This window comes from Molothrus ater, chromosome 14 (genome assembly GCF_012460135.2).
Source record: "Molothrus ater isolate BHLD 08-10-18 breed brown headed cowbird chromosome 14, BPBGC_Mater_1.1, whole genome shotgun sequence".
Classification (NCBI taxonomy): Eukaryota; Metazoa; Chordata; class Aves; order Passeriformes; family Icteridae; genus Molothrus; species Molothrus ater.
In genome coordinates, this window is record NC_050491.2 from 13,362,184 (window position 1) to 13,378,743 (window position 16,560).

Genomic DNA, 16,560 nt, shown 5'->3' on the forward strand with positions numbered 1-16,560 from the left:
GGGTTTTTTTAGCTGATTGACTGAAAAATTCCCAAATTCTTTAGGTGGGGTAATGGCAGATACACAAGGCAGTAACTACAGCTGATCAAGGTATTGTAGTAGTCGTGGTAGCAGCACATGATTTTACCAAATGCACTTTCTCCAGTGAGTAAAAAAACATTACAGATGGCACAGTATGTGCCAGCACATCCCTATTTGAACTGTTATGCTTGTTTGCAATAGAAAATACAGTAATTTAAGTAATTTCATACTCAGCTAAATGCAGTAATAAAGGAACAAATCCCTTTCACTCAGAATTTCCTAAATAAGCCTAATTAACTACTGGGTAAAAGAAGCATTTCTAAAAATACTTGAAAGGAGAAGAGCTTCCATGAAAAATCCCTCAAAACAGAAAGCTTATTTCCTTTTGCATTGGCACTGCTTGCTTTTATAGAAGGAAATATGCAATGTATGTTCCATTTCTGGATGTGTGGTAACAACCAACTGCAGTAGAGCAGAATGACAAAAATCTAGAGAAGAAGGAGTAACAAAATAATATTTACATTCTGGCCATCTAGCTAAGCCTTTACTTGAGAGCCAGTGCAAAGCATCTGTGAAGCTGCTGTTCTAATAAAGCATTTCAGCCCTATGCAATGTGCTGCTGAAGTTGTATGCCCCTTTTGGTATCCCTTTCCTTGATATGTTATTCTTCTGCTCAGTAAAACCCAAAAATTACTACATGGACTCAGAGAAATTCTCTGTTTTACCCTCTAGCAGATGCACTTAAAAAAATTCTTATTGAGGAATCCTGCAATAAATATACACTTAAACTCTGGGAGTTTTGACAGGTAACTGAAGAAGCCTCTAAAATTCCAATAATACAGGTAAAGAAAACTGAATTTAGGAAAAACTACCTGGAAGCCATTTTTCTCAACAACTTTGCAGCAAGTTACTTGTTCAGTCCTTTTCTGCAGTGATCACACCAGCTCTCAGCAAACACCACAGTATTGGTTATGAATATCAGCAAAATCATGAACAGAAGTAACATGAAGCAAAACACTTCAATCAAAAAGAGACAGTAGTGGCTTCAAGACTCTCACTTGAAAAAACATCGTGACAAAAACATTTCAAAGTTATTTACATATCACATTCAGCCATGCTCTAGCTAGGATTGATCCCTGAAGCTTCATGTGAAATCCTAGACAGGTGAAAACTGTAGCACAATCTCATCCTGGCACAATCACTCCTCCAGGACAGTATCAGCATCAGTGAAATAAGAATGGATCAATCAATAGTCTCACTGTGGGCCAGAGGACACTTTCCAGAGTGAAAACTGAGAAACAGCACCCAGGAGCAAGGTTTGCCTCCAGTCAGTTGTATTTATTTATGAAAAAGTTAAGGAACATGGAGGGATTCCAAACTTAACTCTATCTGGCAAACTTCAACCGGTTAAGCAAGACAATGGTCACTGTACATGCAACTAAAAACATAAGACCTTTATAAAACATTGATTTTACATGGTAAAAATCAATAAATCACAGCAACAACTTCTCCTGGAGTGACTGTTTTCCCACCATCATTACTAGATCTTCCATGCCACTTAACTTGTGCAATACTAAAAGTCACAGAGCACTCTGCTGCCATCTCAGAAAAGTTGAAGGCCACTTTTTATTTTATGGAAGTCGTTCTGGGTCCATAACAATCCTCCTGTCATGGGAATGTTCAATTCTGCAGAGCTGTGAGGAAGAGAATAAAGCACATTAGCAGTGGGCTGGTTTCTACACAGAAGAAAATGTAAGCAGTCAAGAAAATCTTCCTTCTGCCTCGGGCAAGTCAGACCACCTTTCTAACACCACATGTCCTTTGGCAAATGGAGGAGCTGCTATGGAAGGGAAATCAGAGTAATGAACAAGCTGCCATTGGAGCTCTCCTGATGAAACCTGGATTGTTTCCAGGCACAGCTACAGGAATAAATTAGGTTCTGCTCCTTTCTATTTGTGGTAGCAACAGGTTTTCCTCGTGTTTCTTTCTAAGATTTTTTTCCTTGGCATCCTGCCAGGCTGTAATCTGAGTGGAACAAACTGTCTGCCCCTTTCCCCACACAAGGAGGTGCAGAAACAAACACATGTTACTTTTGGCCTGGTAGGTGCTTTCTCATTTTCTACATGAGTATTTTCTAGTAATATCAGTTGCATGACACATTACACTGTTTAAAACACAGCCTGAAATTTACAGATCTGGCTTGTAGCTTTTTAGAATTAATATACTATCAGTCCTCACCATTACTAAATCATATTTCAAAATGCAGTCTAGGGCATTTTGAACAGGATGTTACTGATAAGGGAAGGTCAATAATTTGATGCCAGGGAGGATGACCAAGAGGATGGAGAAAAATGGAAGCCCTTCTCTGATTTGAAACTGGAAGCTTGGGATCTGAACACAACTCTAATATGTGAAAATATGAACATGTGCAAGATTTCTTCAGTGAAGCATATCCCAGGCTGCATGATTCTCAGTCCTTCATATTGCTGCCAGATTGGGTCCACCAACCACAGAAAGGAATCAGTGATTAGAAGGTTGTCCAATCGAGTGTTAAGGAAAATAACTAAAATTCATTTAGATTCTGAAGCATTCCTTGGATTAAAATAATAGGATATGGGTTTATATGTGTGTGATGAAACTGATTTGACAGCTTACAGCATTTAAGTTCCTCTGACTTCAAAGTGTGAAATAATGACCCTATTAAAACATTTCCAATGAGCTTCATTTAGTAACAAAGGTGATCTGAACTAAAGCTTTATAGAATGCCCCTGTTATTTCCAGAACAATCTGTGTTTCTTTACTGAGGTCAGATCTGCAGCTCCAAATTACTAGTTACAGCTCTAAAAGGTCACTGGGCACTGCCAATATTGAAGATCAAAGCCCCAGCTAATAGAAACTTCAATTTTCAAGCCTGCTGGGGCTGTGCTGATACCTGCTAAACAGCAGTATTCATAATGCTTGGAATGGTTTCTTATAAAAAAGAGCAGCAGGAGTGAAGATAGGAATATTAGAAGATGGTGTGCTCAAAGGATACCATTAAGGTTAGGTTTAGAGACAATAGTAGATATTTGGGTCAAACTATTTAAATACAAGTAAAAAGGAAATTTCAGCCCTAATTTTTCACATGGTGTAGTAAAAGGCACAGAGAGAGAAATGCATTTCATGGTTCAGGGGCAAAGTCCCACCCACACCATTACTCACTTTGTACTGAGAGGCTTCCACTCCTCCCTCACTGGCTGATCAAGCAGGGACATCATAGAATAATTATCCAACATGAGACCATCAGGGTCATCTGTCTGACCTGGGAGTTTCCCAAGAGGAAAGTCTTTCCATCGTACTTCATCTAGATAAAAACAGTACAAAACAAGAAGTCCGAGTTTCCCAAAGAGATTTTTGAAACACAACATCACCCTCCCCCAGTTCACAAATACTGCCCCCTGCAACTCAGCCATTCAGCAAATGATCTGCACCAATGCCACAGAAGCAGAGGACAGTTCTGCTTCTGTTCTCAAAACATCCAGTTCTAACAGTTCTTAAATATGCTGTCCACATCAGCATATTTAAGATGTCTCTTTTTTTTCTTTTTTACTTGAGAAAATTTCTCAGTGAATGAAGTACAAGAGTTCAGTCTTCTAGTGGCTGCTTTTTTTTTCCTTTAAATGTCATTTTGACTCCAACTCCTCTCCACTAACTTCCTCCTCCTGTGTCTGAGTCCCTCCATGACTCAGAAATTCTTAGCTAAAGAGACCTCCAACCCCAATGAGAAAGTACAGCTACTGTAACAATGCTAACAAAACACTGGATATGCTGTTTATTCCTTCTAAAACCCTGTCTTGCTCCTTCCTTTTGTTTGCCACCATGTCACAACAACCATTTTCCCAGAGCATAGAACTTGGGTTCACAGACAAACTTTGCTTTCAATTACCCCCAAGTCTGACAAACACAAGTCCAAGTATCCATATTTTCTTCACCATTCAGCAGCTGGCATATATGCTGCCCCATCAGCTGGATACACCAAAATTTTAAACAGTTTGGAAAAACTTCATAAAAAAATAAATAAGACAGTAATAGCATGCTCCTGGAAAAGACATTCATAGTGTTTTATGAGTTTAAGTGAAATGACTTCTGAACATAAACAAAACACTGGAAAACCCACATTTTTTAGTAATTTGGCCCCAAAGGGCTGAGATATGTTTGCACTTCAATTAACACTTGTCAGTAATGAAGACTGTCTTAGAGTCACTTTTTACCTGCAGTGATCTGCCAGGCAGACCCTTGCAGTGCTGCCCTTTTCTCAGCAATGGCCACCATGGTACCAGAATGAGCAAGTCCTTCCAGAGCATTTGCTTCAGTCACCATCTCTTCTTCCTCCTCTTCCACTTCCTCTACACCATTGTCTCTCTCTGGCACATCTTCTTGTTTCTCTACAGTCTGCCCTTGATTTTTAACCTGATTTTCTTGCCTGGCTCTCCACTGTAAGCTCTCTATAGTATAAATTGGCTGTTCACTGCCATCTGAAGAGAGGCCTGGACTGGACAGAGGGGCCCCTCCTTCTGTGTAAATGGAAGCAAGGTAGAGCAGGTTCTTCCGAGAAGAACGTGGCAAGCGAGGCCTCATGATGGTGAGGATCCTAGAGAGGAGAAAGGGCAAAGGAAAAGTCTTAAAAGGGTTGGTAAATCTTCATCTGGAGGCTTTTTTGCTTTTAAGTGTTTGTTTTCTCCAGGACAGCTGGCTCACATAACTCATCTAACAGGCAAAATCTGATTATTCCCTGGTCAGTGGATGCTGGAATACTCCATCTTTGTGATTAAAATTAAGGACTCAGGATACTTCTAACTGAATTACTGCTTTACTGTTTTCTTGCATACAAGTTAGGAGCTGTGGTAAATTCCTATCACCTCAATAAGGTCACATCTCTACCAAGTCACTTTGCTCCTGAACAGGCTGCTTCTTTAAATATCTCCCCAGATAACTTCTGTTTTCATTTGGAAGGTGCAATCCTTTAAAATCCTTTTCCTTCTCTTTGTGTGCAATCAATGGGGAGGTGAATAGCAGCAAGCATGGCTTTATATGCACCTGTTACAATTTCTACAAGATGCAAAGAAAGGCAAGGGAATGCAGCTATAGCTCACCATATCAGTAGGGACCCAAAGCTGTTACAGAGCACTTTTTGCTGTCCCTTTTCTAGGTCACAGCATCAAACTTACAGCTGAAGAAGATGTGGGGTTGCCCAGCAGGGAGCTTGCAAGCAACTGTCAGTCAGTCTTATCCACTGCAAAGGAACTTTGTGGAGGAACAGCTCCTTCACAGACATCTGCTTGTTACACTGTTGTTTTTTCTTCCCTTCAAAGAAGATAATGAAAACAATAGGGTGCTCAAAACTCATCAAAAATATACCCTTCAAACCTTCAACCCTCTGCATTTTTACTGAAACCCATCCTCAAATAAACTGTCATTTTAACCCAAGTGCACAGCCAGATGTACCAACCAAATACAACATCAAGGTTGTTATAAAGGACTTGAAAACACATGGACAGCTCAGGTAGCTCCACCAGACCTGAGCACAAAGCAGCACAGACATTCCCAATCAGGCCCTGTGCTTGTCACAACAGACAGGAAAGCCACAAGATGTGTTTGAACAATATTATCCCAAATAAATGCAGTGCACTGCATCTGGTACCCAGTATCATTCCAGATAGCTCTACAAACAGTAGATTTAACAGCTGGGAACCAGCAGCATTCAGGATCTTGGTACATCATAGATATGCTCAGCACTGACTGAAAGCACCAAACCTTAACCTATGACTGCCTGAGATACTGCCAAAATCTTTGTGCAGACCAGAGCCAGATCAGGAGAGGACAGAAGAGGCACCAAAATTAAGGGGTGCAAACCTCTGCAAGGATACACAATGTCACAGTATAAAAATCCTGTTAGCAGAAACCTGTGACACTGAATAATTAAGGCCCTTCAGTGCCCATCTCTGGAATGAAACATAAGGTCTGCCAATTTTAACAGTTCTAAAGAGTCAGGAACTGAAAATAAAATATTACTTATTACATGTGTGTAAGTTTAGAAGGCATAAAAATCCTGTGATAGGACAGCAACACTATTTAGTATCTTATAAAGGCAGGCTTCTGTTAAGGGAGAAAAGAACTGGGAACAGGCATCTCATAACACACCACATATAACAGTAGCAGATAGCATATAAGGATGGTATTTCCTACAAGTATTGATATCTGGAGAAATTAGCAATTAATGGCTTGATCTTTCCTGTGAGAGATTTGCTTTTCCTATCTTGAGGAGGCTGCAGCAAACTTAGCAATAACAATTTAAAATTTTTGCTAAGAAATACATGACATGAACAAGCTGCAGGTGGAAAGTCTAAGAAATGCAACAATAAAAGCTTTATGTTCACATGACAAAAGGTACTAATTAGGCTACTGCACTTTATGTACAAAGGTCCCACCACTTTACTAGCATACTTTTACACAGTACAGAAGAAACTCTTAAGCTCTTTTAAACACAGAAATTGCAGACACACTCACCAGCATTTACTCTGGCAATGCCAGTCAGCAACTCAGAAATCCAGTTGATCAAGAACTGAGGCCGGAGTTCTGAAGAGTCAGAACATTCCTTCAGCTCTATAAACATTTTCTCTATTAGGATCTGGGTAAAACTTCGTGAAAGGAGGCCTGACAGCAAAGGCTGCCAAAAGCAGTAAAATGCTGGGGGAATTTTGAATTGCCATACCTCTTTATTTGCTGCAATGAGAAGAAAAAAACGAATCAGAGAAGCCAGAAATTGGTGCTTTGTAATGTTTTTGTGAAATACAGGTGTGACACTTGCTCCAAACTAAAGAGGTTTGTTCTCAGATCACTGATTCCAGGATATTTCCTGAAGTCCTTGCTGAAACTATTATTTTTCTTATGCTAGGCAAGTAAAATAAGTAGCAATTTGATAATTAGCACAAAGAAATTATTAACACAGAAAGATCTGTTTTGCTAATCCCTTTCCAGTTTCAGCTTATTTCACATATAATTAAGAGCTACTCTATTTAAAAAATATACTGCAAAGAGAAGGTTTACTGAGCAAAGCAACAAAAAAATGAAAAAGCTTTTAAATTTTTCTACTGTTATATAGTGATGGAAATTTGAAAATCTTTCTTGGAAAGTTCTTTCGCTGTGAAATAGGGAATTTATTTCTTTTCATTCCCTCTAGGTGCCTAGTTCTCCTACAAACAATAAATGCAACTCCACACATATGGGCAGCAGCTTGGAACTAAGATGCAGCTGGTGAATGAGGCTCAAAAAATCCCATCCATTTTGATTTGTTTCAAATCTTCAGTGTAGAAGAGAAACATTCCTGATATCAGCAACTATTGCAGAAAAGGGTAGATGGAAGCTTTGAAAGATATTTTGGCCAGATATTCAGTGCTGAAGAGCTATCCTTCCATCCCAAGAGTTTTATGCAAAGCAGTAGCTAAGCATGGCCATAAGGGGTTCTGGAGAACAGGGAAAAAGATATTTAAGGACCTAGATAAACAAAAAATATGCAGCCAATTAGAGATTTCAATATAATGAGAAAATAATAACAGACTTGGTCATAACACTAGCTATGCATTCTCTACTTGGGTGATGCATAAAGCACTCACCTTCATATTTGATATTTAGCATCTTCAGACAATCCATCTTTGGGATGAGAAAGCCATCACTGAGAAGAGCTTCAGCCACTGTCGCCCTAGAGCAGAGAGTTTATAAATTTATTACTGCCACTCATTCCTTCATGTATCAAAACACCACCTGCCCCAATTCTGAAACAAGTTTGACTGACAAACACCTGGAACTGTGAGGAGGGAATGGAGAATTTTTTGTTTGAGAGACCTGGTAATGCTATTCTTGTATGGCATATATATTTATATTCAAAATACCAGGAGTTACAGCTCTTATCTGTAACATGATACTCTCTCCCCTCTGCAGTTACACCATTTAGATTTCTCAAAGCAGGTCAAAATCTCCATGCAAATTTATATGCTAATAAGGAAGCCTCAACACACTAGGTCCTAGAGGCTCTGTAGTAATAGAAAGATAAAAAATATAGAAAATGCCAAATATTGCCCTGCAGTTTTGCAGAATTCCAAAGGTTACTGTGAAATCAAAATCTCTACAGGTTTGTTGGGAGCTTTTGAAGACATTGAAGATGCTGCATGCCTTGGAGCCAGCATCACTAAGTCTGGGAGAACACCTTGGTATCACCTGGCACAAAGACCATTGCTCATTAGCACACATCAACAACTCAGCCCTCAAAGACGTTGAGGACATTGACTTATTGCTTTCTCCATGATCAGCTACCATGAAAAGGCAATTAAACAGGTCTACAGCCCAGTTCAGCACCATACCTTTCACCTCAGCTCTTTAGCAGAGACATACCTGTTTTCTTGCATCAGGTCTTTGATCTGAGCCAAAATCCAGTCCAATTCTGAAGAGGAATCAGACCACAATTCTCGAGACTTTGAAAGAGACGGCATAGCCTGCATAACCTGAGTGAAGGCAAAATTCAAGCATGAACAGAAAATACACTCCCATGACAAAGACATTATTGCTGTGACAAGAAGATGCACGTGCCACCTGTACTTTATCACCAGCACCTGAAAAAGTTCACAAATGTTCCCCCTTTCTTGGAATCTCCAATAACCACAGATCACCTTTATAAACCTGAACAAAGTGCCCACATTAGGAACTGTCAGAGCTCAAATTGCTTGTTCTCTGTAGTGAAGTTTTCCTTTGGCAAGCCATGCATGACAACACTAGCAGACAGACCTGAGCAAGGAACTAACTAAGGCAACAAGGAAGAGAAAACATATTGCCCAAGAAGGAAGAAAGAATGAACCAAAGTGCTGATCATCAGAGTGCACTTACCCGGAACTGCTCATTCTTGTAAGATATCAGAACATCTCTGACTTTTTCTAGAAATAAACATAAATTTATAATTTAAGCAGAAGATCAACTATGTAAGGGGATTTTGTATCTAAGGAAGCTGCTTAATTTTGCTAAATTTACACTCAAGGAAGGCATCAGCCAAATGAAGGCAGCAGTTCTGTTGAGACAACACACTGAAGGCTCCCAGAACTCCCAGACTGTTCCAGCAACATGAATTTTCTCAAGTGGGGTTGAACCACAATTTCCATATTTTATCACTAACAGTAGCCAAAGACAGGTAAGTTGGATAAACACAGACAGCTAGAAACCAAATTCCTAGATCAGTGCAGGAAGAAATTGTTCCCGTATGTAGTTTATGTTCTGATGCATATTTGTATTCCATATACTTGCATTTTGTATCAATTGCAGCAGCACTACAGCTATTCACAAAGTGCTAAAAATTTGGAGAAATACTACCAAACCAGTCAGTCAACACCAGGAATCCACCAAGACTCAAAGAGGAATCCCAAAACCTGAGCTGAAGGTATATCTTTATGCTAGAAGATGACACATTTAATCTGCTTTCTTTAGCATATCCAATCCTTGTATCTGCTGTTGTTCTAGGAACACCTACCATGGAATTCCTTGTGTTTCTGACAGGCCTCATGCTGTGGGGTTTGAATCTCCCATGCATCACCATCCAAATCTGCATTTGCTTCCACCTCTTCCTGCTCTTCTTCCTCATCCTCATCTTCCTCACACAAGTTATTGCCCAGCTGACGGTTCCAATACATCTTCCGCAGCCACTCCAGCACAACATCACAACCTAACAGAGAACAGAAAACATCTCAGGAAGGATTTCTTTGTTATGGCAAAAAATAATAAGTGGTATATTGCTAACTTGAATTATGAAAATAAATGCTATTAACCAGTTATGAACCCTGAAAACACAAAATACTCCATTAATGAATGAAGTGAACAAGTTAAAAAAACCCAAACAAACAAACAAAACCCCCCAAAACCAAACCAAAACCAACCTCCAGAAAGAAACCAGGAAGAGAAAAAACCCAATCCAGTATCACAGACATGATAACTACCCATCATATTTTTGGGGGAGAAAAAAAATGATTGGACACTGCTATGGCACTGCACCTTGCTCAAGCTAGGTCAAATTTAAGCAGCAGCTAGGTCCCTGCAGTGGCATTCAGATGAGAAAATTAGCCAATACTTTAGTATCACCATGTTAGTATCGCCATGGTCAACACAGCATCTACAACAATAACAGAATTTTTTTTATGCAGGGACTACACTATGCATACATGAAATAGAATAGAAAGGAAATGCCTTTACTTTCATCAGCATTTTCCCAATTCAATCTAAGGACCACGCTGAAGATTATTTAACTGGATTCTCAAGCCTTAACCCAATATTTCCAGGAGTCTCTTCAAATACTATGAGCTGGTCATTCACTGAGGCTTGCAGTATCCAAATTTCTCCCTAAATAGGATTTTTTAGGAGTCTTAGGTATCACTATACCATCAGAAAAAGCTTTTACCTATTTCCCCAAGATGAACTTCCTGTGCTGTAAAAAAGCAAAAGCACCAAACTGTTGCAACCAGCTGTTGCTGTTTTGAGTCATTTTTTCAGGGACAGGAGAAAGCCTCTGAACATTTGTCCTGTGAGGAGCCACAGGACACAGCTCAGCTATCCTGACAGGGCAGTGGCAAATCCTCCCAGAGTCTGATATCACAACTCTCCCTGCCTGTCCTGCAGCACCCCAAAATGGAGGCAGGGGTGCTCCCCTCAGGGCCTGCAGCTCTGGCACTGCCACCCCGGGCAATGTGCCTCAGGCCACCCCTGCCAGTGGCAGCTGCTGGTGGCACTCACTCACTCACTCACTCACTCACTCACTCACTCACTCACTCACTCACCCTTGCGGCACAGGGCCAGCCGCGGCAGCTTCCCGTGTGTCAGCTCGTGACGGAGATCCACGACCCACACGGGGATGTCCACCTGCAACAACAGCCAGCAGCTGACCCCTCTGCCCCACTGCACCAGCCCTGCACAGCTGCACCAGCCCTGCACAGCTGCACCAGCCCTGCACAGCTGCACCGAGCCTCCAGCAGCTGGGAACAGCACCTTCCTGGCCACTGCTGCGCTGTAGTTCCCCTGCTGCCCACTTCAGGAGTGAGCCAAGATCCCCCAGCTCTCTGATGCCACTCCTCCTGTGGGCTAGGATTCATACAAACTTGTAGTTTACAGTTTAAGTCCTTCAGTGTTACATGCAACAAGAGATTTCTTTTTAGACAGAGGTGTTACATGTAATCTAATGTAACTCTCTCATCCATTTAAATACAGTTTAATTGCTTCTCATTCTGGATAACTATGTATCAAAGACACAGAATCACATGTAATACTGACATTTACACGATAATTTGCATGCAGTTTTTTTCAGCTTTCCTGAGGACAACTACCTTTAACTATGCAGGACCTTTGCTTTTAAGCTTGATCAGTTTTAAAAAGTGAGAAGCAGAACTTTTCTCAAAAACCCAGGAAAAAAAAAAAATCAATTCATCATTCCCACACAGGGGTCCAAACATATACAGAAGAGTCTCTAATACTGTCTGTCCTTCACTGTCAAAACTTGTTCAGTCCCAGGTATGATGCTCAGTGCAGCTGGCAGTAAAAGGACTCAAGTTGGTCCTGCTACTACAATTACAGTTTGAACCCTTCCTCCTCCACATGAGTGGAAAAGCTCACCTGAAGAAAAAGAGATGAAAATACCTACAAATGTGATGAATAGCCTTGCTTGTCAAAGACTAGGATTTATAAACCACAGATTTAGCTCTTTTTGCTCAGTCGCCAAGAAAGCAAAACGTGTGACAGTATGTCAAGTGGGACTACACACATTTGATCATATGTGATTCAAATCATTTGATCACATGTGATTCAAAAACCTTTAATGATCATCAGCCTTTGTTACTCTTATTGTGACTTCACAGAACAAATTTTATATCCAGTTGCAATAAACCTGTTTAAAACTTTGCAGCTGGAATAAACAAGCATCTATATCTGTTATTTTGGTTACAAAAGAATGATCCCCCACAATTTCATTCACTAGTGTTGTTAATAACCTGTAAATTATCAAGCAACTCCTATTCAATAGTTACCTCTCTCGCTAATTGTCTCAGAGGAATGCTGACCGACTTCTGTTTCCTTTCTGTGATCAAGTTGACAAATCTGCATGGAGGTTACAGAAAAAATAAATTACTATCAAGAGCTACAGAGAAACTTGGACCTCCTGAGACAAACTCCCTGTGTACTATACAATCCTGTGGTCCCAGAGATGCAAAGTGAACTCAGACAGTGGAATAATGACATCTGTCCAGGTCTTTCTCTCAAAAGCACAAGGGCCTTGAGAGCCCTTACCTTACAAGGGCCAGCCCATAAGACAGGATGAGCTCGTGTGACTTCAATCTGCCAGATGAATCGAGGACCTTACAACGAATCAGTTCTGCCGTGGAGTCCACTGCAAGAGGCATTTTTGGACCGTACCTGGAGGCAAGGAAAACCAGGTGAGCAGGCTCACACAAATACACTCACCCTGTACAAAGGGCAGCTTTTCCACTACATTTCGTGTTCTGTGGTACAGAACAGCCTAAGAAATGGTATGCTGAGACAGCATCAAAGGCTCTTTCCAGAAGGGTTCTATTGGAACAGAGTGGTTACACGGTTACTCCTAAGCACACGGTAAATGAATATTTACTGATACGCCAAGCACACAGACAAGATGCTTTACCTAGGCGGGTCTTGTGTACGGATGCAGCAGAGGCAATTTAAGGGCCTTGGATATGCTCACTGCCAGAGAAATCAGCCCGTGAAGTTGCGGGCATGCAGGGCTTCTGCCACCCTGCTCCCACAGGACCACCGTGCTCTCGGCATAAGCTGCGTGCCCGGAGCCTCCCGCAATGAAGGAGCTCTGCAAGACGGGGCCGCCAGCCCTGCTGCACCGCCGGCCTGCCCACACAGCCCCGGCCGCGGAGCTGCTCCGGCGGGGGCCGGGCACAGCCGGGGCCGAGGGCACAGAGCGGCCGCTCCCGGGACACAGGGCCGGCCCCGAGCCCCGCATCGCTGCCCGCCCGCGGCGCGCGGCCCGTACCGGCTCTTCCACGCCGAGACGCGGTCCAGCGCGTCCTGCTGCAGCCGGCTGTCCCCGCAGTACAGCCCCACCATCACCTGGTCCCACTCCGCCCGGCCCCTCCACGCCACCACCGTCCGCAGCGGCTTCAGCCGCTTGCGGGCCGGGGACGAGCTGGGCTGGCCGCGGCGCCCGGCCGGGCCCGCGCGGGCCGCCATGCCGCCAGCGCCGCTCCTCGCTCCGCCTCCCCGGCCCGCCCTGCCCGGCCCGGCCCGGCCGGCCCTGCCCGCGCCGCTTCCGCTTCCCGCGCCCGCCGCCCGCCCTGGGTGCGGCCGCCTGAGGCGAGCCCGGCCCCGCGGGTGCCGCAGGGGTGCGGCGGGGCTGGCCCTGCATCCTCTGCGGCCCCCAGGACTGGGGGCCAGGGCGTTCTCCCCTTGTGCGTGCGGAGAGCTGAGGGGCGGCGAGATGTGTCGTGAATCAGAGCGAGGGAAGCCTTGCGAGAAAGCACAGGACTGTCCCCAGCAGCCACACCGTGTGCCCCATAATGTTGTCCAAACGCTTCTTGAGCTTTGTCAGCCTCGGTGCTGTGACCGCTTCCCTGGGGATTCTGTTCCAGGGCCCAACCACCCTCTGGGTGAAAAGTCTTTTCTTTTAGCCAGCCTAAACGTCCCCTGACTCAGGTTCATGCCATTTCCTCGAGTCACTGGTCACGAGAGTGAAGAGCTTGGTACCTGCCCCTCCACTTCCCCTGGTGAAGATGTTGAAGAACACAATGAGATCTGACCTCAGTCTCCTCCAGGCTGAACAAACCAAGTGACCTCAGCCACTCCTAAGGCTTCCCCTCCAGACCTCTCCCCTTCCTCCCGGCCCTCCTTTCGGTGACCAAGACAGCACAGAGTACTCGAGGTGGGGCAAGCACACTTCATGGTGAAAAACTTTTTTCTGATATCCAGCCTAAACCTCACCTAAGACAATGTCAGGCCATTCCCTCCTGTCCCTGGTCATCAAAGGGAAGAGATCAATCCTGCTCCTCCTTTTCTCCTCATGAGGAAGTTGTAAATTGATGAGGTTTCCCCTCAGTTTCCTCCATGCTGAACAAAGTGACCTCAGCCCTGGTCATCCAGGTTCCCCTCAAGGCCCTTCACCAGTTCTTTGTTTTTATGTAACAAAATACATGGGGTTTTTTTCTGTTCAAAAAGAAGTACATAATCTACACTACTCAATACCATTTTAATGTAATTTACTTTCTTGAGGCATAGATATAAATTAGGAATATTCTCCTTTTAAGTGGATAGTCTTGTTTATATGTTTAATTCTGAAATAACTGAAGTTTTTGAGTTGTAAAAAACCAAACATCCCATTGTTTATATAGCAGGATGATCTGCTAAGATTATTTTGTTTAGGAAGTAAAAAAATCAGTATACAATAATGTTTAAGTTTTTAAATTTCATTAAGATTATATTTTTATTTCGATTTAGTTTTGTCTGTATGTGTGATTTTTCTGTTCACAATAGCATTTTAAGGCTGCTTTATTTTTCTTGAAACATGAGGTATCAGCATGGAGTAAATACAGCTCCCCCTCCTTTTTTATGTTCCCAGCACTCCCCAGTGTGGAAGTGTGAGGAGTTGCTTGTCACTGGAAAGCATCAACACAGCTTCATTCAGCACAGAAGTGGTGGGGAGATGGGGCCTGTGCTTGGCAACATGGCTTTGCCAAGAAGGTGAGAGTCCTTCCTTTCTCTGGACCACACTTCTGTCTCATGGAGTCTCTTGGTTGAATGTTTCCCAAGCAAGAGGAGCACTATGAGGCATTTTCCTTCAGTGAATGATAAGGGGAAAGCCCTGCTGCCTGCTGGTATTACCCATTATGAGAGCAGTTTGTGGTAGGGTTCCCTGATGCCTCCAGTGCAGCCCGGGAAAGGAAAGGGCTTGGGCTTATCTGTGCTTATGACTGGCTCCTTTGGCCCTGCTGGGGAGCTGGTAATTACAGAACTATAGAATGCAGTGAGTTGGAAAGGACCCACAAGGATCACTGAATCCAACTCCTGAGATCATTGTCCAAATGAATTTTGAACTCAGACAGACCTGGTGCTGTGACCACTGCCCTGGAGAGCCTGGTTCCCGAAGATGAGCCAAGTGATCTGCACAATTTACCAGTGAGTGAACCCTTACAATTTATCTTTGGGATTATTAAAGAGAGGAAAGCCTCAACCCCTCATTTAGCAAAGCATGTGAGATTGTGCTTCATTTTGAGTGTGTCTGGGAGTGAAGTCCCTATTTAAGTGGCCTTAAGATCCCAGCTACCTGGTTGGACCAAAATCTTCCTCTTTATTCTGGACCAGGTTAGACTCATGCTGGGAGATAATAAATGTGTGAGCGTTGCTGTGATGGTCTTTGTCTCAAAGCCCTGATTAGAGGCCTCAGGTAATAACATCATTGGTAATAATGATGAAGCCAAAGCACCCATGGTGCTAATGCAGTTTGTATCAGCTTGTCACTGACCATAGATAGCTGTTTGAGTAACTTGGAGTGGTGAAATCACATCTTCATGGTTCCTGTTCCTTCTGCTAACTGCTGTAAATTGCACTTTACAGTTGCATCATAGATGCAAAGTCTAAGGCCCTCTGACTGTATTTTTTTCTAAAAGGTTTCTGTCTGCCTGTTCTTGAGCTTTATGAACTAAAAACCTGCAATTTCTAACTGCACTGAACAGAGAAATGGTACTCTTAGAAAGACTTTCCATACCCTAGTAGTTTTACTTTAGTGAGTGTCTCAGACTCATCTCCATTTGGGAGATTTCTCAGCATAATTTAAACTGCCAGTCTTGCTGATGCTGCATAAATGGAGAAAAAATAGACAATAGAAATAAAATTATTTGCTACTCTCTCCCTTCCTACCTTATTCCTGTCTAGACTTCCAGAGTCATAGAATCATAGAGTGTGCTGAGTTGGAAGGGACCCTGAAGGATCATTGAATCTAACTCCTGGCCATGCACAGGACCATCCCCAAGAATCCCACCACATGCCTGAGAGCATTGTTCAAATGATTCTTGAACTCAGACAGCCTTGGTGCTCTGACCACTCCCCTGGGGAGTCTGTTCCAGTGCTCAACCACACTCTGGGTGAAAAACTTTTCCTTGGTATCCAACCTGGACCTCCCCTGACTCAGGTCCATGCCATTTCCTTATGTCCTGTCACTGGTCATAAGAGTGAAGAGATCAGTGAAGAGATGAAGAGATCAGTGAAGAGTGAAGAGATCATCACCTGCCCCTCTGCTTCCCTTTGTGGAGATGTTGAAGACCACAATGAGGTCTGACCTCAATCTCCTTTTCTCCAGGCTGAATAAACCAAGTGACCTCAGTCACTCTTCATAAGGCTTCCCCTCCAGATCCCCCCATCCTGTGGTTGTCCTTTGGACCCTCTCTAACAAATTAATGTCTTTTTTATATTGTGGTGCCCAAAACTGCTCACAGTATTCAAGCTAGG

The 16,560-nt window shown here is 43.0% G+C and overlaps 1 protein-coding gene across 1 annotated transcript; it reads right to left on the bottom strand.

The window, feature by feature from the left end:
- Positions 1-1,338: 1,338 nt before the first annotated feature.
- On the bottom strand, positions 1,339-13,304 carry LAS1L (LAS1 like ribosome biogenesis factor). Its single transcript, XM_036401838.2, has 13 exons — positions 13,097-13,304; positions 12,367-12,492; positions 12,108-12,177; positions 10,869-10,950; positions 9,572-9,763; positions 8,938-8,984; positions 8,449-8,558; positions 7,674-7,759; positions 6,568-6,783; positions 5,229-5,364; positions 4,272-4,651; positions 3,223-3,364; positions 1,339-1,715 (listed from the first exon to the last, which is right to left on the bottom strand). The coding sequence occupies exons 1-13, from the start codon at positions 13,291-13,293 to the stop codon at positions 1,625-1,627; spliced, it is 1,875 nt and encodes a 624-aa protein (XP_036257731.1). The 5' UTR covers positions 13,294-13,304; the 3' UTR covers positions 1,339-1,624.
- Positions 13,305-16,560: the final 3,256 nt, after the last annotated feature.

Coding starts and splice junctions, on each gene's coding strand:
- LAS1L (XM_036401838.2), bottom strand. CDS start 13,293: ATGGCGGCCCGCGCGGGCCCGGCCGGGCGCCGCGGCCAGCCCAGCTCG. Junction 12,493..13,096: donor GTCTCGGCGTGGAAGAGCCG/GTACGGGCCGCG, acceptor CCTTGCCTCCAG/GTACGGTCCAAAAATGCCTC. Junction 10,951..12,107: donor TGAGACAATTAGCGAGAGAG/GTAACTATTGAA, acceptor CTGTTGTTGCAG/GTGGACATCCCCGTGTGGGT.